The sequence below is a fragment of the Podarcis pityusensis genome, assembly GCF_964106645.2.
Source record: "Podarcis pityusensis genome assembly, chromosome: 7".
Lineage (NCBI taxonomy): Eukaryota > Metazoa > Chordata > Lepidosauria > Squamata > Lacertidae > Podarcis > Podarcis pityusensis.
In genome coordinates, this window is record NC_138031.1 from 23,916,817 (window position 1) to 23,940,721 (window position 23,905).

Here is a 23,905-nt window from a genome sequence, read left to right on the forward strand (position 1 = left end):
AGCGCCCCATCTGAATTGGAAAAGGAAAGCCTGACAGAGTTTCAGGAGGCGATACTAACATTGGTTGAGAAAGAGAGGTATTTGGGGGTTGATATGATTGCCAAAAATGTGAATCTGCTTAAGGATAACTGTGAAGGATGTTGGATTGAAGAGAAGGGGGATTTGGAAATATGGACAAATCAGAAGTTGTCACTGTTGGGCCGAGTTATTGTGGTGGGGATGAGGGCTGCTGTGTTGTTGGGGATGTTGCTTTTGTTTCAAACACTGCAAGCTTTGGATGGGATGGAGGGTTTCAGGAGGTGGCAGAGGGATGCTCCTAGAGTTGTTTGGCAGGGCAGGAAGCCTCGAGTAAAACTTAAGATATTGATGGATGCCAAAGGAGGAGGACCTGCCCTGCTAGACCTTTAAATTTTGCTGTGAACCATCTGCTTTTTGCTGGTTGAGAGAATGGTTGCTTTTTGAAAACATTGAAGCGTTGGACAATGGCAGATGAAATTGATGGACTATATGGAATTGGTGGAAATGACTGGCAAGATCCGAGACCAGGGTGAAGAGTCAGTGGAAGAAGATTGGAAAAAGTTTAAAGACCATTTATAGAGATATTGTAAAATTAAGTTACAGATTAAAATTAAGGAATGTTAGAAAAATGTTGGAATGAAATTATATGGCTTTAGTAGAAATGTCATAAGGAATTAGGTATAAATAGATTAATAGAAAATTAAAGGAAAAGTATGGCAAGAATGTGTTAAGATAATTATAGAACAGAAAACAGAGTAAGATGGAAAGGAATTGCTGAAACAAATAATAGAAGTGGAATACAAAAAGGGAGGTGGGAGGAGGTCGCTGGAAATAAGGGAATGAAATATAAGATATTGAAAATGTTTGAGGTGATTTTAAACTGTTTTTGCTTGTTTTTATTTGTTTTTTTAGTTCATGTAGCGTTTGTGTATTGTATTGGTATTGTTTTCTTCGTTTTTTTCTTTTTTCTTTTTTTGTTTGTGTTGGAAATGTTAAAAAAGTAATAAATATCATTTAAATAAAAAAAAAAAAAAAGATTTAGGACTCCCAAATGCCATCTCTGTTAATACTAGAAGACTTGTTGGAGCAAAACTGCCAGTTAACTTCAAATTACTAGTTTTGTTTTATAAATTCTGTATGCAATACCTGTTCCTTTACTTTCTGGATCTGGTGCAAATAACTTTACAGTGAGTTTTGGCAACATCCATTGCATCCATAAGCTAACACGTCCACTTGATACGCCAATATTGCTTGTTGTTTGTTCTAAGGTAACAGAATCTGAGAACGGAGAATCATCGCCACCTTGTAGAGATTCACCCTGCCAAGAAACCCAAACCCCAAAACATTAGTAGAAACCTAACATAAATGTATCATATTCAGATCCAATCTATATAAAATACATCCTTAATATGCTTTTCTGTATGATCTTGTTCATTTTTGTTGTGTTTATATCTCTTTCTCCTGCTCCCTTAGATATAAAAAAGACCATGGAAGATTCAACAGAATTACAATGCAGAGGCAGAAAAGAGTGGGATTTTGGCTGAGTATGCCTGGTGGTGGTAATGGGCTGGATGAGACACAAGACACTGAAGTTGAATCCCAACAAGGCAAAGGTGTTGTGAGTTGATGGTTCTCAGGTCTAATAACAGAGTAAGTGGCCTGTTTTGGATGGGGTTGTATTTCTTTTGAGACAACAGGTACTTAGCTTCAGGGTACCCCCTGATCCTATTTTGTCAACGGAGTTTGAAGTAGTGTCAGTGTCATGGAGTGCCTATTCTGGTTCATCAGCTACTGCCATTCCTAGATGGAGAAACTCTGGCCACAGTAACCCATGCATTGGTGACCTCCTGGCAAGATTACTATAATGCACTCTAAATTGAGCTGCCCTTGAAGATGCTGTTGGTGCAAAATGCAATTGCTAGAATATTGTCAGGTTCAGTTGTCCAGAACAATATAATACTACTTCTGAAGAGTTTGTACGGGCTGCCTACATGCTACTGAGCCCAATTCAAGATATAGTGCAGGGATGTCCAAACGGTTGTTTAGTGAGAGATCCTTGTCTGCTGCAATGCTACGTCCGTCTGTTAGTGGCTGTGTTGTTGGTGAGCGATTTAAAAAAAGGTACCCAACTTTGGGAAGCTCCCCCCTAAAAAAAGCTCAGCAACTTAGACCTGCTCCTCTAAAAATAGCTCAACAACTCTGAACTCCCTTCCCCTCAAAAATGGGTAGATCACTGCCACTTTTCCCCCCCGGGAGTAGATCGCAGTCTCTTGGGAGTTGGACGTCCCTGATATAGTGCTACTTAACAAGTCCCCCCCTCCTTCCCACCACTCTTTTGTAACTAAACAACCTACATCCATCATTATATTTTCACCTTCTTGCATCAAGTTTTTCCTCAAAAAATTCATCTAAATTTCACACAAACTTTTGAAAACCAGTTACAATGCATTTGATTTGGTCAGGCACAAAAGCACGTAACAGACAAATAAGTTGGGGTGAACACTAAAAATTAAAAGTGACGAAGAGTCAGAATCTCCCTCCTGCAAGAGGAATGTATGGATTTACCATAACAGAAGTAAACAAATGTATCTTATTAGGAGTCAAAGTATTACTTGTTTAAAACATGAAAACGTGTTCTCTGTTGGTCCAAAAGTGAAGTTCAAGTCAGTTTTGATGTTCTCTGGATAGGTTTGCTGCTCCCAAGTGATTTAATTTTAATAAAAGAATACTTTTCCATGTGCTTGAAAGCAGCAGCATTGCAGAACTTCTTTGTTGATCATTTTCAGAGTTATGTCTGCCAAACTATAGTTTATAGACTATATATATATATATATATATATATATATATATATATATATGGCAGCAGCTGAGGAGGCTCCTACCCTCATCGCATATATATGATTTTTTTACTGACCTAATTGCAAAAATGATTCATTTTCATGACAAAAGATCTATCCTAACAATAGTAAACAAAAAGTTATAGAAAGAAGAAAATAACAAGGTCATGGCAAGATTTGATATTTATAAATTGGATTTTAAAAAACCTTTTGCATTCAGCTGTTTCAGACTTTAATCTGAGATGTAGGACTTCCTTCCAGAGAAATCTGTTTTGTGTTTAGCAGCTGGAAGTTACAGATCTCTTTGCAATGTTTGAAGAAAAAAAACAAGTGTGGGAAAAGGCTTCAAAATATATTCTGAATATATTAGAAATTCAATCACTCTCCACAGATAATCAACTGGTTATTAATTAGGGCATAACTTCACCTGTGGTAGCATTAATTAAATCCATGGAGCCTAACATAAATTAAGCATTTCAGAAATATTCAATCATACTCTACAGAAGGAATGAGTATGTAATTATCTACCACATGTTTAACTTTCAAGGACTCAAATCTGTGTTCCAGTGAATACAATAGCAAACCTAGCAAATTCTCAGAAGTACACTACAAATGTTATCTGAGCCGACAACACTTCTTAGGTAATAACTGCATGAAAATATCACATAATATCTCATTGTATGAACCAAACATTACAGAAAATCTATCACAGATGCATGGGTCATCATGCCCTTGCTTCTGAAGTATACAGAAATGTAAATTGTTCAATGTTTTTCTCATTCCTTGTCAAATATAAGAAAAGGGGGAAATGCTCAAAGATGATTGCTCAAAGCATCTCCCATTTTATGGCTTAATCCAAGTCGAGGGAAGAAATGAGCAACTGCTGGTGTGACTTTAGCTGAGAATGTAAACTGCATAGAAAACTGGTTGTGCAATTAAGACAACACAAGAAAAACTGCACAGAGAAGGATTTTAATGTCCTGATTAGAACTGTCTAAAATCATGTTTCACACAAACAGCTTTGCATGCAGTTTGTGTTTTTGGAGGCCATCATAACAATGGGTCCCATGATGGGTGCCAAACTAGCTCTTCCAACCACAAAATTGAAAGCTGTCTAGACACTTTTGGACAGACTGGGGAATAATTTATTGCTATAAATTCTAATACTATTTTTAAAAATAAATTTCATTTTTTATTTTTGAAATATTAGGTTCCAATCAAAATGTTAGGAATAATGACAAGAAACATTTTTATTTCTCATTCCACTTTATTTTGAATTCCTAATCTCTCACATGCATACTTAAGTAAATCTATGCCTCAATTTTCCACTTTGCTGCCAAATCCATAAAAATGCCAGAATCTAGAAGGCTGAACTATTTTCCCACCCCTCCTCATGCCAAGCCCTAAAGTACAAAGTTTAATTCTTTTGCCGGTTCTTGCAAATTGACCCAAAATAGTGAGTTTATTTTTCTAGGAGAATTTATCTTTATTCATCTGGAGGAACCAAACATATAGGACCTTCATCCTTGGCCCGCATTAAAGCTCAGGGATGATCAGAGTTTTGGGCAAATTACTGCTCTGCCTTATCAAAATAACTTCTGTGTTTCTGTTCAATCATACAGCTTCCCCAAGGACTAAACACTTCCTCAACTGTTTGTACTTAAGTAAACAGTAACAAGTGGCCTGTTGTACTCTATACTACCTTCGCTCCAATACAGGGGTGGTAAAAATGATTAACTGTTTCTAAGCTCTGGTGCTTAAGCCTCTCACTCATGTTTCCATCTTAGCCACCACCCAGTTTGAAAGTCAGGAATCCTGATAGCTTTGCACACATAAGAGAGCAGCACTCCCTATCAACCTGTCAGCATGAAAAGAATTACTCACAGCTTAAATGTATAAATCATCTATGGATAGTATAAATAAATACTTCATATGCTATTTAATACAAACAATTGTTGGAGTGGGTCATACCACCCCAACTCCCCCCCCCCCCGCACCAATTCATTTATGGAAAGATTTGTATACTTGAAAGAACTTTGAGGGGTGAAACATTTCAAAATAATCATTCTGGTCCAGAAGAGAAGTAGTATGCTTTAACTGTGAAATGTCTGAAGTCAAAAATTCATACAAAGGATGCAAGCGTATTTTTATTTGACAACGTTCAAGGCTTTAAACATAAATTGTACTGGATGTATAAACAAAACAGTAACAAATTTCAGAGCAGTCCCCCTTCCAACAATAATCTAAATATATCCAGGAAATGTTATACCGTACCATGTTTCAGTAATTGAAACATAGCTAAAATATTATAAACCCTGATGAAACAAACTCTTTTAAACTTAATGAGTTTACTATACTACTACTGTTCACAATACAGAGTAAAAGAAGAAGTTAATAATATCTGAGAAACTATATTCAGATCTCAGATGATCCCTGATTCAGAGATTTATGGTCTCTAAATCTAACCTATTTTCTCATGGACTCATTTTCTTTAATAATTTCTGCAATCAAATTCTGAACCTCTGCTGTTGTTGCTCTTGTTGCCTCCCCAGCCTAAGAGCGATGTAGGTGCTATAAACTGCTGTGTTCAAGGTAGGTGGTACAGTCCAAGTCAAGCACCATCACAGCCTCTTCAAGGGGGCAGAATCTACTGGTGTCCCTAGCACTATTCTCCACCAAGTGAATCCTTTGAAAGTAAATCCTGGTCCATACCAAAAGATAATCCAAAAGGAACTTTTGGTGGAGTCAAGAAAGACCTTATCCCTTGTTTGGTTTTCCCATCAGCTATCAACTAATATATTTGCTCTAATGTAACCAGGAAAATGCTTCTCTAAGAGAGCAGGGGAAAAGTTTATTCCTTGCTCCCTTTTTAAATAAAGCTACCACATGCTGAAGCACCCTGGAATTAGAATGCCATGAGAGAGACTGAAACATAGCTTGCTAATATGGCCTACTCAAACAAATCATTACAAAACATAGTATATTTTTACTATCAATTTGCAGAGCAATTGGCTAGGTGTTCATGGAAACCTATTGAGTCAGATCTGATGTTGGAAGAAAGCTAGCTGAAGCTAAAATGAGGTAATTTATGAGTAACGAAGTATAATGGATAACTACCAAAATACAATAAAAATCTAGGTTGTTGGGTGGGTTTTTTGCTTAAAGTAGAAATTGCCTAAAGCAGTTTTGCTGAACCTATGACCCTCCAGATGTTGTTGAACTCCAACTCTCTTCAATCCTGTGGGTCAGAAATGATGGGAACTGGAGTTCAACAACATCTAGGAGGGCCACAGATCCCCCAATCGGGGCCGAAAGTGTTTCAAGGAAAGAAGGAAGGAAGGAGAAGGAAGGAAGGAAGGAAGGAAGGAAGGAAGGAAGGAAGGAAGGAAGGGGAAAAGGAAAAAAGGAAAAGGAAAAGGAAAAGGAAAAGGAAAATCATTATCGGACAGGCATTCCTTTAGAATTTTGCTTTGTTTCCCCCGTGGGCAAAGCTTACAAATAACATATAGGTTTTGCCATTGGCTTAAGTAGGATAGTTAGATTGGACTTGGTTGAGTTAATATGAAAACAAATGAGATGGTTATATATAGATCCACCTAAAAGAGACAGGGAATGGCATTCTATCTGCAGCAGCACAAGATGGCTCTTCATGTTTCAGGATGATAGTCAATATAATTTGCAACTCTATCCAGAAAGTGCAAACTAAAAGCATGCTCCACTAGACAGTGGGAGCCAAGAGCAACGCGGCTGCTTCTTTCAGGCAGGAGCAAAAAGCTGATTGGGAGCTGCCCACATTCCCAAAGAGCTTCTTCTCTTGCCTCGTGACCAAACCAGTGACCTTATGATACCAAGAGGAGAACTGTGGTTAATCAAAGGCAGAAGCAACAGCTTCCAATCTCCTCCTCGCTGCTGCACCTGGAGAGTGAGGGGGTGGGGAAGGACAAGCCTAAGGCTCACTGCAGCTCATTTAAGTGACAAGAAACTATGAACGCATTCATAATGTTCTTATTTGTATCACTTCTTTCTGTCTTGTGAAGGTTTGATGTTGAGCATGATTCATTAAACCTCAATGAATATCTACCCATGTTCATTTATTTACATCTTTTATCCTATTGATTCCTATTTGGTCACTTGCTCAGACTCTTAGCCAATTACCATAGCATGTCAATATAATTTTTAATTACCTCTGTAGTTGTCCCAATGTCAGCAGATGGGCTACATGTGCTGGTATCTGGTGGAGCTGTCCCAACACTACTTTTGACAGGGGAGCCTGGAGGCGCAGGTCCCGAAGTGGATTCTGTATAGGCTGGAGGGTGGTGCAAAATACCCTTCTTCTGAATTTTATTCCAGACTTTGTTCATTATATCTGCTAGTTCATACAGCAGCTGCACCTTAAATGGGAAAAAGGTAATAAGGTTCAGCAAATCATTAAAACTTCAAGATTTTATAATGTAAAAATCCCAACCTCAGCATTTTTGCTATGGTAAAAAGCATGTAACAAATGTAAAAGTACAGTATAAAAATGCAAGCCCTATGCAAGGTAGAGTTTTAATAAATACTTTTTTAAAAAAATACACTTTTTCACAGGCTCTTACAAATGCTCATCCCATTCAGTGGACTCACACAATCTCAAATTCTAAAAACAAAGGCAATATAGCTTGCAAAATGTGAAATTATTTGTTCATGGTAGATATGAAGCTGTTCTCAGTATGCAGGGGGGGAAATCTCTTGGAATGTGTCTTTTCAGTATTCACAAAACACTCTGTATAACTGTGCATTGTCTGACTCAGTTCTAAGGTATTTACACAAGGCTTCACAAATAAGCATTAATCATAGAATCTGTATGACAACAGTTTGCCACATACTGTATTTTTAAAAGAACAGGGAATCTGCAAACACAATACATAAGCAGATGCACAGCTGGACACCATACCCAGCTTGCCATTATTTGAGGGTGAGGGGAATCAAAATGTTCATATATTATAAAGAAGCTTCAGCCTCGGGACATATCCAGAGAATGACGTTGGCTTCTAATGTGGGCAGAACAGATGCAGAAAAACACTGTTGTCAGTTTAAATTTGATAGAAAACAGGACTTAATTTTGTACATCTGAGAATATGATTTATCCTCAGGTTTTGGTTTCACTGTCTTTATATAGCTACAGCGCTGGAGGTATTTGTTTTTCGTAAGAGCCCAAAATTCCTCTCAATTAATATTTTAATGTTTAATATTTAAATCAAACATTGATAGAAAGCAGTCCTCATGCAATTTGTCATACAGCTTTTTGTAAAGAGGGGTACTTTTTAAAATTTATACATTTAACACTTTCAGTATTTACATAGGTAACTGTCATAAGGAAATTGATTATGGCACATATGGATGGCAGTACAGCATAAATCTAATATTGTTAACATTGAAAAATATCTGACTTATTTCTAGTATACTTTGATAAGCTGATCAAGTGTCAATGATTCATGCAAGCCCTCTCTCCCAGTCCCCTGTGGAGTGAAAATACTTTCTGAAATTTCATTATTAGGCCACAGAAAAGATACAGTGATACCTTGGTTCTCGAATTTAATCTGTTCTGGAAGTCTGTTCAACTCCCGAAATGTTCAAAAACCAAGGCATGGCTTCTAATTGGCTGCACTCAAGCGGAAGCCGCGCCAGATGTTTGGCTTCTGAAAGATGTTCAAAAACCGGAACACTTACTTCTGGGTTTTCGGCATTCGGGAGCCAATTTGTTCATCAACTAAGCCGTTCTAGAACCAAGGCACCGCTGTACTTCTTAAAATCTTCACTGTATTATGGCAATGTGAATATCACATAATGCAAGGACTTCCTGCTGAAAGCTACTAACAAATAGGATCCTAGCCTGAAGAATGAAAGCTCCTTCCTGGTAAAAATCCTCTTTCAGCACCAATGTTACTGCAAGTAATGGTTTCCTAACCTTCACTGACAAAAACTTAGAAACTGACAGAGATGATTTTGTGGAGGATTTTGTTACCTCAAGCCAAATTCCAATGTACCTTGGAGCACAAGACTGTCCCAAACAAAACCATGTGAGTTGTGTCAGGAGAAGACAAAACTATATATAACCTGTTCCCTTGACCAGTTTTTGCATGATAAACCATGTGAGACTCCATACGACGGTCACCTCCAGGCTTGACTACTGTAATTCGCTCTACACGGGGCTGCCCTTGAAGCTGTCCCAGAAACTCCAGCGGGTGCAGAATCCTGCAGCGAGGCTCCTCACGGGGTCTCTGCCATGGGAGCGTATTCACCCAGTGCTTTTCCAGCTCCACTGGCTCCCGGTGGAGTACAGGGTCAGATTTAAGGTGCTGGTTTTCACCTTTAAAGCCCTTCACAGCCTAGGACCCTCGTACCTACGAGACCGCCTCTCCGGGTATGCCCCACGGAGAGCCTCAAGGTCCATAAACAGCAACACCCTAGTGGTCCCAGGCCCTAAGGAAGTTAGATTAGCTTCAACCAGAGCCAGGGCCTTTTCAACTCTGGCTCCGGCCTGGTGGAACGCTCTGCCTCATGAAACCAGGGCCCTGCAGGATCTGATTTCTTTCCGCAGGGCCTGTAAGACAGAGTTGTTCTGCCTGGCCTTTGGCTCGGAGCCAATTTGATTCCCTCCCCCTCTTTTCTTTTTCCTTTCTCCTCCTGTGATGAGGCTGCATTTCAATATTTTAATGTTTCAATATTTTAATGTTGTATTTTAATCTTGTTTTTAAGTTGTATTCATTCAAATTGTTTTTATTATTGCTTGTTAGCCGCCCTGAGCCCGGCCTTGGCTGGGGAGGGCGGGGTATAATTAAAATTTATTATTATTATTATTATTATTATTAGGTTAAAATTGATTGGGACAAGAAAACACAATAATTCACAAAAATCAATAGATTTTGTGGGATCTATCTTGCCCCAGACACTTTTCTTTACAGAAAGAAAATTGTGGCCAAAATTTGGGAACACTGTAACTATGGAAATGACACTATCCTAGAAGGGCTATGGCATACATTTATTTCTGTGCTAAGCTCTTCAATGGAAAGTATACTTGGAGGTTTTCAACCACATTTTTGGTAAGAAAACATTTTAAAGAGTATCTGAAACCATTTGCCAATAAACTGCTTAATTGTGGTTACAGAAGAAGAGAGAAGGAAAGTGAGTGGAGGGACGAGGAGGGAATACAAGTATCCAAAGCAGGCTCCAGATTTATGTATATATTTATCAAAATATTTCTATTCTGCCTTTCTGTTTACATAGGGCATTCAAGCCAGCTTGCAAGACAAATCAATATAATGAAACTCAATACAAATGTTTCAAAAGCACCCTAACCAAGAACAGCATTAAACATCACAATTAATAAATTAGATTGAATAACAAGGAGCCAGTGTTACACTTGTAGAGGCCGTAGCAGAGTGCTCTTTCTAAAACAAAAATACAATGTAACAGTAAAACCATATACCTAACAATTCTTCTTCAGGGTTTAGCCAAATATTTGCAAGGCAAAGTAAAAGAAGATAAAAACCATCAATTGTCTTTCAGTTGCAGCATCTGTCCATTTCTGTGCCTTGTTATTGTATTATGGCAGCTTTTGATGGTGCTTTTTCATAACACTTTCTTAAGGCACAAATAAATAAGCAATCAAGAAAATATACACATCACTCTGGCTCCTGGCTCCTTTTTATCTTGTTGTGAAGCCTGAAGGTGGTGTTAAATTCGAGATCTCACACCCCTGCTGAGAAATGTATTCTGAAACAGAGATGTCACCAACATGTGTTGAGATTCCTGAATTGCTGGGGGTTGGACTACATGACACTCGGGATCCCTTCCAACTCTACAATTTTATGATTCTATGATTCAGAATAGTTGCAAGCTTTTGCAAGCTGTATTGAACCTAAATCTATAACGTACACCATGGATGTATGAATGGCCTAATTTCCCATGGGAAGAACACAAAAAACTAAAATACCCTATGTGTCGTTTGCACACAAGACACGGAAATATACCATTTCTGTAATATGAAAGAAACACTAAACAACCCTGCAGAAGAACTAAGGTTTCACTTGCTGGTTATAAATGTATCTGATTATATTTTATTAACTGCATTTGATTATAAAGAAGGTGGTGGTTTCTATTTAGCATGTTGGTGGCAACTCTGAAGTGAGCTGTTTGATCATTCCCATATATGCAGATAATAATTTAAAGAGAGACAGTACTGGTGTGAGGTCCCTTTCATTCCCAACTCTGGCAATACTACTTAAATGTTGTGGTAGCTTTGGAAACTTATCTTCAAAATTAGAAGTATAGTATAATTAAAAGCAAGACTGACAATCCAGAGATGAGCAAATCTCTTTTTAACAATGTACACACCCTATTCAAATCTTATAATAGGGACCTCAGCACAAGAGAGAGCGCTGTTTTGAGAATCATGCTAGACACAGTGCAGATCCTATTAGCTCCAAATCACGAGTTAGTGCATGCTTGCGCCAGCCTGAGCACACAGCTCTCCTGTGGCAACTGAGGCAACCTACACCAGCTAAACCTAGAACCTAAATGTTCTGAGCTGGGGAACAGGCTTAAGTCCCCTGCTCTATGCGTCACTCTCACTTCTGAAGACAGAAAGAGACTATTGCCTCTACCCCAGAAAAACAAGGCGTTCTCAAGCTAAGGAGACTAGCAGCTGTTGGGTCTTTCTATGAGCTGTCATTCAGAGTAATCTACTGTGCCTCCCACTACCAACAGGAATTTCCGGGGACCGACCAGGCTTGTGACAGCAACACTAACCCCTGTTAAACCCTTTGTCATCAAAGTGGGTGCTCAAAGGGAACTGATGAAAACACTCAGGAACTGATGAAAATATGCACGGTGGGAGCCCTGCCTTCAACCAAAGAGGCGGAGCCAACAACCCATCCTGCTGACCTGGGAATGGGAAAATTAGGAAGAACAGGCATTTAAGTTATTTAAGTCCTGCCTTTCCACAGAATGTTCAAGATACAGGTTATCCTATCCTGGAGGGCATTTTCAGGTGTACTGCTTAGCAACAAGCAGAGTAACGGTTCCACGCAAGAAACAGTAAGTTGATCTGTGAAATACAGGCCAGACAAATATCTGGCTTTTGCCTCACTGCCTCTGTCTGAGAAGCTTGAGGGTGGCAGTGGCTTGTTCGGCGATGGAGGTTATCCACTAGAGCAAGTTCTAGGTACAATGAATTGTTGGCAATGTGTCAACAATAGACAGAGAGAGATGCATGAGGCAATGCAAGAGAGAAAAGCAGCCGGAGAAAGTCACATAGTACCATGCTGATGAAAGAGGGGAAATCACATCGCACACCAGACCCACAGATGTGCAATTAGCAGTTTTCTGGACTGTGCTATTTTGCTATAAACTGTGCTCTTTACATATAAAAATACATAGGAAAAATCTCATCAATTTGTATCTGAATTTGTAACTGTCAGGGAACTGCCATCAGTGCAGGAGGGAGAGAGGAAAAGCCGGATGGATTACAGAGAGCCCCCAAAGGTCGTGGAATGCAGCTCCTCCTTGGCGGGGGAGAGTAACCACGCCTCCAGTGGAGAGGAGCTGCAGGGTTCGGAGGAGGCGAGGCGTTGCCAGGACACCTTGCCTGGGCAAAGCGGGGAGGGGAGCGGTCCACTTTTACCCACGCCCTACTTGTGCAGTAAGTTTCCGCACAGAGAGGGGAGGTGCAGACTGGGCGTCAAGAAATTACTTTGCTGGGGAAAGTTTAAGCCCTGCCCACTCACGGATTCTGCCAGTGAATGAGTCAGCCACGGGAGAGTGGCGCTCCGGACAGATAAAGTTTATTTTTGCAGCAAAAGCAAGCCTTCACAGCTGAGCAGGAAGGTATTTGCCTGCTTGCTCTCGAGCAACCTCTTGAAAACATAACAGTAACATTTCCCTGCCTTCCACGCCAGCTACTGCAGAGGTGTTTCTGAAGTTTAGGTAACCCTCCAGAAGCATATGTGATGTGGCACAGGTGGTTGCAAACAGATGACAGAGAAGTGATGTAAATGCAAGAGAGTAACCCTTTAAAATAGCTATTATGCATATCATAATTTAGCAAATCATTATTCATAGGAATTTAATTACATGTCTGTCCTCTGTAGGCATGCATTAATTGCATCATCATATATTCCTTGATCATTTTCTCCCTCTTTCTTTTTAAAAGGAGCTGGTTTTGCATGAGAAGAACAGTGGCCAGAGCTCTGCTACGCTGCCCAAGCTGACAGCTTTTATTAGCTAAAGAAGAAAAAAAAATAAGAGGAAGAAGAGGGGGGGCAGCATGCTACTACCGTTAGAAACCCTCTTTACCAAAACCATTTTGGGATTGAACTGCAACCCCTAACATGACTGTCTCCAACTCAGCACCTTGCTAATGAGGTGAAGAACAGGGAGGAGGTGTTGTGCTCCACCCATGCAATCAAATACAATCTGGTCGCTGTTAGACACGCCTTGATTACATCCAGATTAGATTATTGCAATCTGCTCTACAAGGAACTGTCTTTGAAGAGCCTTGGAATTTGAGTTGGTGCAGAATACAGAATACAACAGCCAGATTGGGGCCTGTTTTGTTTTTGTTTCCTCCTTCCATCCCTGCTTCAGACAAAAGATGAAGATGCTGTTATTTCAATGTGCTTTTGGTGTGGGCAGTGACTGGAGACTTATTTTCCTGCTTCCCTTTTTGAATTTTACTGGCTTTTAAAAAATGTAATAATTACGTATATTTTAAATCTGTTTTATGCTCCAGTTGTGGTTAGTCACCTTGGGGTCTGCATGGATGGAAAGCCAGAGTGAAAGTATATAAATACATAAAGGAATAAATAGCCTTTCGCCTTAATGGACGGTATGTTATGCTGAACGAGAACAGGTATGTGCTAATTTGCACAAAGACTACATTAGATCATTTCAACAGATGCATCCACAGTGACAGCAAAGCTGGGCCCCAACACTGAACAGTACATCTGCAAGTCATTTCACTCCATCAGCCAAAAGATGCATTTATGTGCTGTAGCTATTACACTTTGAGACGAATTTAAATTACGAAAGTTAAAAGAGCTTCAAAGCAAATTGTAATCTAATCTAAGTACAGTGATCTTGATGGCTCCTTTTTTCTGAGGCTGGGGGGAGGGGGAGAGAGAGCTTTAAAAAAAGGTATTTCTTTTACAAAACCCAGAATAGTAATTCTTAAATCAACCATTTTTTATTTGCCCCAATAAATCAAATAAATGCACCAACCTGAGGATTTGAGCATTTTACTTCAAGAGATTCAAGGTCAACATGAAGACACACAACGAATGAGTGCCTGGATTCAGATCCTGCAGCAGGTAGTGCCTGTGACGTAACTGCTAGAGTAGAAGTGCAGCCCATTGGTTCTATTATATTCAGGGTCATTTGCTGCCCAAGAAGAGTATATATGCTGAAATGATTCAGATTAATTGTCCAAGGAAAGGCATCACCTAGTGGATCAAGAAAAAAAAGCAAAATATTCAATACATAAAGAAAATATCAAAAGCTTAATACATTAAATAAATTAACCCACCTCATGACTGGACGATTCCTGTACCAAATTAATAAAAAACAAACAAACGCTCAAATCAAATAATGATCACCAGCAACCACATTGTGTTGTGTGGAACTTAGAATTAACAAAGCCCATATCATCTCCTGTTACATATAATACACATATGAAGAATATCTGTTATTATATTCCATATTTTGCACCTGTCCACGTAATGAACCCCTATATTGTCATATTGTTTTTATAGCAATCACCCATGACTCTGCCAACATAGGTACTTTTAATTTCTATTGATTTCAGTAGGATAGATTTAAGACTATGCTCTCCCCTTCAATGGGACTTAGAATAATTTGGATTATTCTCCAATTTAAAACATCTCCTGCAGTGAAGAATTCTGATTACTGGGGTTCAAAAATAGATAAAACATCTAAAAATTGCTTAAAATGCCACATCATTGACAGCAAAGTTTTTAAAGAGAACAAATACATGAATATGAGAAGAGGGCATGGCAGTTCTGGGTAATCGTTCATTTTGAGATAATTGAACAGATTTTAGGGCTGTCGCAATTATAATCCTCCTCAGAGTAGACCCATTGGAATTAATGGATATAACTAACTTAGTTCCATTAAGCAGAAGTTGGCATACCACTAAGGAGATGATTCTATCAGTGCAAATGTGTTTGCTATCCACCTACCTCAAGTTTGGGAAATGTATTTCCCTAACATTGAGAGCTACTATGCAACTGGAGAGTCCAAGCATGGCAACCTTCCAGACCAATAACAGTGGTAGCTGTGGGCTAAGAACACTCTCAGTAGTCCCCAAGTAGAATTTCACTCCATTTACTTTGTTTGGCTCTTGGCAAAACCTTCTTAACATTTTACAGCCTGTTCTAAAGAGCTGAAATCTTGATCAACACTATCATTTACATTGTTACAAATGTACCATGAATTAAATATTTCCCTCCCTACCAACAATGGAAACTGCTGAGAGCAAGAACTCTGTTAAAGGAATGTTTATGCTTCTTCATATGGGTAAGTAAAAAGACAAATATATTTCTAATGCTTTAATGACCTAGAATCTGTTTTTAAAATGCTGATTGCCTCTGGAGGATCCCCTAAGCCTCCAGAGAATATATTTTTGTGGGGGATGCAGGATGCTGAGGGGAGAGAACAGGAAAGAGAAGCCCCATTGCATGAGGGGCAGTTCGCTGCACAGCCAGCATTGGATGTCACCCATTATGTCTATAATACACATACAGATATATATGCCTACACATGCTTCTATTTATATCAGGCAGGGTGGCATCAGCATTGAAAAGCAAAAAATTATGTTTATCAGAAGAACACTGAGGTTTTTCATTGGGAACTGGGCTGAATGAAGATTCCACTCATTACAAACATGTGCACTGTAGCTTTATCCAAAATGTAACCTATGGGGAGTTCCTGTGCTGAAAGTCTACCTAGCCAAATGGTTTTGCTTTCATCCAGACTTACGGTATTTGTACAAATTCAGCTGAGCGAGTTCCGAGAACATTAGGTAGTAGTGTTTCAAATGATGAGGTGTATGGCCACAGTTGGGTTCAACTTTTGTTTTGATCCATGTACACAGATTAGCACTAGCATAACATAGGTAACATTTACTGTGGTTTGGTGAATAATACTTCATAATACAAAAGGCAGGGGTAGAGACAGAATTAAATGGACACAGCTAGTTTTACTTGAGAGTTTAGAAAGAACATGTGAAGCATTTTATTTATTTATTTGCAAAAACACTGGATTTCATTAATATTGAATGCATCTTTTAATATACTGTACCTTCTGATACATCCAATCCACATTTTAAGGAAAGTCATAGAATGGAAACGTTGTATGAGATTTTGTGCACTAAGAAAGGCCAATGGCAGTAAAATAGGCATGGCAGTTCGAGCCCTACCTATGTCCCTACCTAAATCTGAGTAAATCTGAATTTGATAGATCTTACTCCCAGGTAAATGAGATTAGGACTGCAGCCTAAACTATCATTTTAAACAACACTGAACAAATACAGATGAAACTTACGTCTATGGTTAATATAAGCTGGTTTAAGAAATTCATATAGTGTACGTCCTAAAATATGGATAGCATGTATTTCCTATTCTAACAAAAATAAATAATATACACATGTCATTCTTTAAACCTACCACAATTGTCAGGAACGTTCCATTTAGAGCATAATAGCAAACATAGCTCTTTCCCAAATGTTGCCATGTTATGACATGAAATTGGCAAACTACACATTTGAAAAACAGCAACTATAAATGTTGACTGTTCTCACAACTACTGTCTAGTAGAGAGGCCAAGTGCAAGGCCTGTAAAGGACATGGGGGAAGTCTTACCTCAGTTACAAACTAAACAGATGGCTACTGGGAACCACTAAACCATGAGCTATGTACTGGGAAGTCCTGGCTCAAATCTCAGTTAAAAAACATAACACCCCCCCATCACCTTTGCTGTCTCAGACCCACTGCTGCAATATGAAAATATTAGCATTGGCCTAACTCTGAGGATTACTACGATAATGTATATGAAGCATACTTGAATGACAATTATCAGTGGCAATTTTCATAGCCGCTTAAACATGACCACTGTATTTTATTCCTCTAACAGATGAAGATGAAAATCATGAAGATACCTAACACTGGCTGCCATGAACTCACTCACACCTCCCCCCCCCCCCCAATATATATTCAGCTGAAAGCATCCATAATTGACTGTTTGATAAATGATTATTGGCTGGATGAACCAATAGATAGAAACAGGCTTAAGGGTAAAGGTAAAGGGACCCCTGACTATTAGGTCCAGTTGGTCCAGTTGTGGCCGACTCTGGGGTTGCGGTGCTCATCTCGCCTTACTGGCCGAGGAAGCCGGTGTACAGCTTCCGGGTCATGTGGCCAGCATGACTAAGCCACTTCTGGCGAACCAGAGCAGCACACGGAAACGCCGTTTACCTTCCCGCCAGAGAGGTACCTATTTATCTACTTGCACTTTTTGGTGTGCTTTTGAACTGCTAGGTTGGCAGGAGCAGGGACCGAGCAACGGGAGCTCACCCCGTCGTGGGGATTTGACCCGCCGACCTTCTGATCAGCAAGTCCTAGGCTCTGTGGTTTAACCAACAGCGCCACCAGCGTCCCTCTGAAACAGGTTTACTTAAACACAAGTTTTCATGAATAATTTCATGTGTTAAAGAACAAGTACAGGCAGCCCCACATTTACGTGCATCTAATATGTGTGTGACCGTGTATATACGCATCACACCGAACCCAGAAATGACCTGGAAACATCATAAAGATGTTACTGAAATGTCGCTAAAAGGGCAAGGCAGGGCAGGGGTGGAGCAGGGCGGGGAAGGACGTTTGCAGGCTCAGTGGATTTCAATTATACTTGATTTCACCAGTGTGTACAGTTCCTCAGAACAAAACCCCTTCATATATTGGGGGGGGGGGACTGCCAGTAGTAGAAAGAGAATAAGGAACAAGCTTTACATTTTCTACAAAGAGATTCAATGCATCTTAGAAGGGCATTTCAAGCCAACGAAAACAGGGCAAGCACATGTAACGGAACAGCAGGTCCTCAGGCTACAAAAAGTCAACAAAGAGGAGCTCTCAACAGCAACCACCTCATTCATGCAGGGTTTCAAAAGAATCATTCAAATTGTATCACTAAAAGGAACATCAAGTTAAGATAACTATAAAAGAGGGTACAATATGATCAAATATTAAACAAATGAGTCTGATGGGGAAAGTTTGCAAGAGGAAGAGAATGTATGAAAGAATAAATAAATAAATAAATAAATAAGTTGTTGCAATAAACAAGATAAGCCTGGATGTTACAGGCAACTTAACCACAGCAATAGAAAGAACGATGGCCTTCAAAAATATGAAAGATTGAGAAGTGAGAAGAACAAGTAACACAATTTCATAAGCAAAATCACAGAATAATTTTTTTTGTCGTATGTAAGCATTTTGAAGGACATTTTTCAACATAAAGGTTTCAGCATGTTGAAAATGTACACAGGGAAAATGATGACCATAGAATGAACTTTTCTCTTTTAGAATATGTTATACTCTACCTTCTTCGAGAATAGGTCTTTGCACAACAAAGGGAATTTCTTGCAAGGGCTCCATGTACTTGTGGCCAGCACTCATAACCTTTATCTGAGGCAAGCAAAGAATAAGAGTTCCCGGCATGCTAGCCTGCCCATGATACCAGCTGCGGACTGTCCCAGGAATATCTCCAGACACAATTGTACTAGGAGATGGCAGGCTGTCATTTGGAATGAACACACAGCAGGACTGAACTTCAAGCTGAAAAACAAAAACAAATCCATAAAGGGAATCTCATAAACAGACCTTAAGATGTGTTTACTGTATCTAAGCATCGCACAATAGCAAGAATCAAAATCAGCTACAAATATTTCTACAACTTATGAACTGAATTTCAAGTGAAGGCCCCCAAGCTGCAGGTGGTTTGTATTTTGGAAATCTTTTAGAAAGAAGTCACACCTAAAGAGGTGTCTTTTTAGCCTATAAACTTGTTCAGAAAACCGTTTGTACAAAAAGCTGAATATATATCTACCTTTCCACACCTCTTTCCAAGAGAGGTGATTGATTTGGAAAGTGAACTCACAAAAGAGTGAGGAAGAAAATCCTGCTCCATTTGCCATTTATTACCTTTTTGTTAGCACTAGCTAAAGCTTCAGATTTGACTAGTAGCTCATATATTGCTACTTTTTGTTTTCTTTGTAGTTTGAGACGCTCGTGCTTTGTGAAGCCTGCATCGTTCTCAACAAATGTAATGAAAGTACAACTTTCATTATTTCGCCAAATATTGCTCATTATTGCCAAAACCACATACTACTAGTATGATCTGTCTTCTGCAGTTATGTGTACATGGAATGTGATAACTGGCACAGAAACTTGGGAAATTTAGCCTTTGTGTTTATGTTCGGGGGGGGGGGGGATCAAAAGGTTTCTTGCCTTCATTGAACAAGAAATAGGTCTGAAAATGTGCATGTTGTCCATGTTTAGAAGGGAAAGTGTGCACACAGTGTGCCAAAAAGAATATAGTATTCATAGGCTTCAATTATGACCAGATGCTCCTTCCCTGTACTATCAGTCATGCAAACCTTACTCATTCACTGCATCTTACCTTATCTGCCATTACAAATATAGTTCTCCTTTGCACCCCCCATGAAATAAAAACTATCTATTGCATAACTGAAATCATCACATTTAGAATAAAAGATCACAATTTAAGTAGTTTTGTACACAAAAAAGGCAAACTATTCATGTAACCGATCATTATAATTTGCGTTGGTAAAGGAACTTAAATAATATAGAAGCACATGCAGCCCTATAATTTAAAAATGAGAAATATATATATATATATATATATATATATATATATAGTCAATACAATAATTTCTCTGTGTGTATACGCAGAAAATTACATGACAAAAAACCAGTTGAAATATAAACTTGCCAATCAGTAACATTTTCTAGAAATAATACTAACGTTTGAAATCAATTTTTATATATACCATTTACACAAAAACTAGTAAGATATAGTAAGGCTGCATTCCTTACATGTCTGAGAAGCCCTACCGAATTCAATGGATTTACTCCGAGGTAAGTGGACACTGGTGGCGCTGTGGTCTAAACCACTGAGCCTAGCGCTTCCCAATCAGAAGGTCGGCGGTTCGAATCCCCGCGATGGAGTGAGCTCCCGTTGCTCAGTCCCTGTTCTTGCCAACCTAGCAGTTCGAAAGCACGTCAAAGTGCAAGTAGATAAATAGGTACCGCTCCGGCGGGAAGGTAGACAGTGTTTCCGTGCGCTGCTCTGGTTCGCCAGAAGCGGCTTAGTCATGCTGGCCACATGACCCGGAAAAACTGTCTGTGGACAAACATTGGCTCCCACGGCCAGTAAAGCGAGAATGAGCGCCGCAACCCCAGAATCGTTCGCGACTGGACTTAACTGTCAGGGGTCCTTTACCTTTACCTTTTTAAGTGGGCTAAGAATTCAGCCTAAATGAATCTAGATATTACATAGGTATGTATAGGGAAACAATTGCTGGCATACGTCTGTCTCGAGAAACAATGGAGTGCGCCTCTGGAGTTGAAGTCAAATCACTGCGTTAGCAGCACCAAAGTTACAGCTTAAGAATGGCTATCGGGTGATGAGCGATCAGAAGGATCTCTACTGGCAATCGAATGGCGAAGACGGAGTGAACTTTGCATGTCCTCTGGTATTGCTGTACTTCACCAAGGGAGGCAAGCACTAGAAAGTCACAAGCTATAATCTTTGCATAGCATTCATCTGCATTTCATTCTACCTAACCATGCTGTACCATATGCTGCTATCATAAGGATCCAGCACTATGCATTGTTAGAATGTTGTTAGATGGCTGAATCACAGACATCCTCACATTTTTTCTTGTTTGTTGGTTGGTTTTAAGGCTTGATGCTTTTAAGTTCTCAAACCCATATTAGGGAAGCTACTTTCAGACCCATATTAAGGAAACTCCCCTCCTTCTGCCAGGCTCTTACTCCAGGACAACTCAATCGTCCCTTATAAGAATATGCAAAAAAACAGCAACAACATTTCTCTGCATTCTTTAGAAGTTGGCCATCTCAACAGAAATTGAAGCCGTGACGGCTTTTTAACCAGTTCTGTCAAAGAATAAGACAGGGGCATATGCAAATTAGAATCTCGCCCCCAATTAGTGATCATTTCTTTGTGCATATGTATAAGCCCATGCTTTGACATTACGAAACTGCTGCCCCTCCAAAAAAAAAACAATTTATTCACAATAAATTGGTATTCGTATGAAAAAGAATCAGCTGGCATGTGCACTCCTGCAAAATATATGAATATGTAAGATCTTGATTCACACCTGGACAAATTTATATGTTGGGGACACCAACTAACTGCACGTGCATGTGTATGTAGATACAGGTAGATAGCTGTGTTGGTCTGCTGTAGTCGAAACAAAATTTAAAAAAATCCTTCCAGTAGCACCTTAGAGACCAACTAAGTTTGCTATTGGTATGAGCTTTCATGTGCATGAAAGCTTCTTCAGATACCACAGATGTGTAACTGTGTGTGCTCTGCACATACATAGAGAGAGAGAGAGAGAGTAAAAGAAAAGGAAGAGTACTTCTAAAAATTTATTAGTTGTTTGATTAAACAAGAATGTATCACGTATCACTTTATTGATAGAAATAGTGCTTAAAAATATATGTAATCCAAATATCTTAAAATTCCTGTACTCTTAAAGTTACATCAATAGCTTATATTAAAGCTATCAAATAAATCTTTTTACACTTTAAAAATAACTATTAAACTGTGTGTCTAAAATTGTGAATTTAATGTGAAATGTGACTGATTTATATAACTGAATATAAATCTGCAGCAGTAAATCTTACATTAATGTAAGGATCTGACAATCCAAGGGAAAGAAAATGAAGTAATCTGCCAGTAAGAAGTCCTCAAGCTGGGGGTCAGATCCTATTCATGGAAACCATCTGGTTGGGACCCTCTAAGCCACACCAAACACAAATGATCTTTTAAAAAAATATCCTATTCATTAATGCATCACAGCTGCACTGAGTGTTACTTCATTTTTCCATGGCAACATCCTTTCTGTTTCAAGGATCGTATTTCAGTTTTGGTAGCAACGTGTTCTTTTGCCAATACCGAACATACTTGTGTGTTAAAGACAAGGAATTATTACAAATTCTTGAAACAAAATCACCTCCTTTTTGATTATGTTAAGGATTGTGCTTGCTACGCAACACTCCCTAATAACAGAACAACAAAGGGCAGCTAATATGTGTTCAAAATATGCATTTTATCAGGAACACAAAATAAATGCATAAGTCTCAATATGTGTCAATTTCCACACTAATAAAATCAGTCTTTAGTAAGAAACTAAAATTCTCCTGTTGTATAACTTCAAATTGAACCAAATAAGAATTTTAAGCTACACAACAGGGAAGTTTTAGTTTTCTATTAGAGAAAAGAACAATATAGTAAAATGGTAATATCCATATTGATATGGAACGTTTTCAAAATATTTCACTTACATTTTCTAAGCAATCTTTACAGCAAACCTGCAAAGGAGACTAGAATTACAGTCTCCATAATTCATATACAGTCTGAGAAAAAGTGCCCTCACTAATAATTTTAATATAGTAATAGTAATATTATCATTTGTATGCTGCCCATTTGACTGGGTAGACCCAGCCACTCTGGGCAGCTCCCAACAGAATATTAAAAACACAGTAATTTTATGAGTCATCTCTCATCTAAGATTTGAACAAGATCTTTCCAGAAAATTATTGCACTGGTTCATATTTATAAGAATTGTACTTCATATGTCCACATGATTTAAATGTTAAATTGTGTACTGTAAAATAGGGATGTTCTCAAACACTTTGAATTGTAATGACTGTATATATTAATCTATGACAAATATAATATTTAAAATTTGTGAAATACTGGAGGTGACATTGCGGGAGATATGTATCATCTATAACAGGGGTGGGAAACTTCACACCTGGGGGCCAAATGCAGCCTTGCAGGGATCCCTGTCTGGCCCTCAGTCCACCTGCCCCAGCCATGCTCCCTTCACCAGGCTCCACCCCCTCTGACTACACCACACTCCTCATCAGCCCTACTACATCTCTTGCTTAAGTGTCTTTGCCTGGATGGGATGTGTCCATCAACAGTGATAATATGTTTTACTTGCCAGGATGGAGAGATGTATGCATAGAAACCTCTGAATGGTGCATGGCTTCAATACATCCTTCACTAAAAAGGTAAAGAGACACATCTGTTGCTCCTCCCACTTTTTTGCCTCTGGCCACACCCACCCCTGGTATATGGCTCCTGGAAGATTGGCTGTAAAGGAACATGGTCCTTGGACCAATTCCCTCCCCCCCCCTTCCAATCTATTATACAACCCCATCATCAACTCCAACACCTTAACGTCTAAGCTTTCAGCCTCAAACAAATCTATGCTGGGGCTTTTGGGGGGTGGGGGTGAGGGAGGACCCAGGAGTATTATTGGGTAGTTGTGGATTCTCCTTCATTAGATGTTTTTAAGCAGAGGTTGGATGACCATCTGCTTCAGTTGAGATTCCTGCATTCCAGGGGGTTGAACCAGTCGATCCTTGGGGTCCTCTTCTGACTCTACAATTCTACGACTCTATGATTTTATGACACTGTACAGCCTAGAAATTAGCAAGAACTAGTTGCTGGATGGTGTTCACAAGAGATCCTAAGATGATCCACACCATAATCTTCAGCAACTCCAACAAGAAGAATTCAGCACCAGTTATCAAAAGTCTGGAGATCAATGAACGCAGGTATGGAAGGACCAAGGTAAGCAGCAAGTAATGCAAGGCAGAAGGAAGGAAGGAACGAGGCCAAAGGGTGAAGCAAAGAGTTGATTCCAAGGTCACCTTTTG

The 23,905-nt window shown here is 39.2% G+C and overlaps 1 protein-coding gene across 7 annotated transcripts in view; it reads right to left on the bottom strand.

Annotated features, from left to right (window-relative positions):
• VPS13B (vacuolar protein sorting 13 homolog B) overlaps positions 1-23,905 on the bottom strand; it is a 350,839-nt gene that overhangs the window by 166,544 nt on the left and 160,390 nt on the right. For all 7 annotated transcript variants that reach the window (XM_081013853.1, XM_081013855.1, XM_081013851.1 and 4 more), the window contains exons 23-26: positions 18,505-18,739; positions 14,115-14,335; positions 7,040-7,246; positions 1,165-1,336 (exon numbers count right to left, since the gene is read on the bottom strand). In XM_081013853.1, coding sequence (XP_080869979.1) covers positions 1,165-1,336; positions 7,040-7,246; positions 14,115-14,335; positions 18,505-18,739 — 835 coding nt within the window. The remainder of the gene's footprint in view (positions 1-1,164; positions 1,337-7,039; positions 7,247-14,114; positions 14,336-18,504; positions 18,740-23,905) is intronic.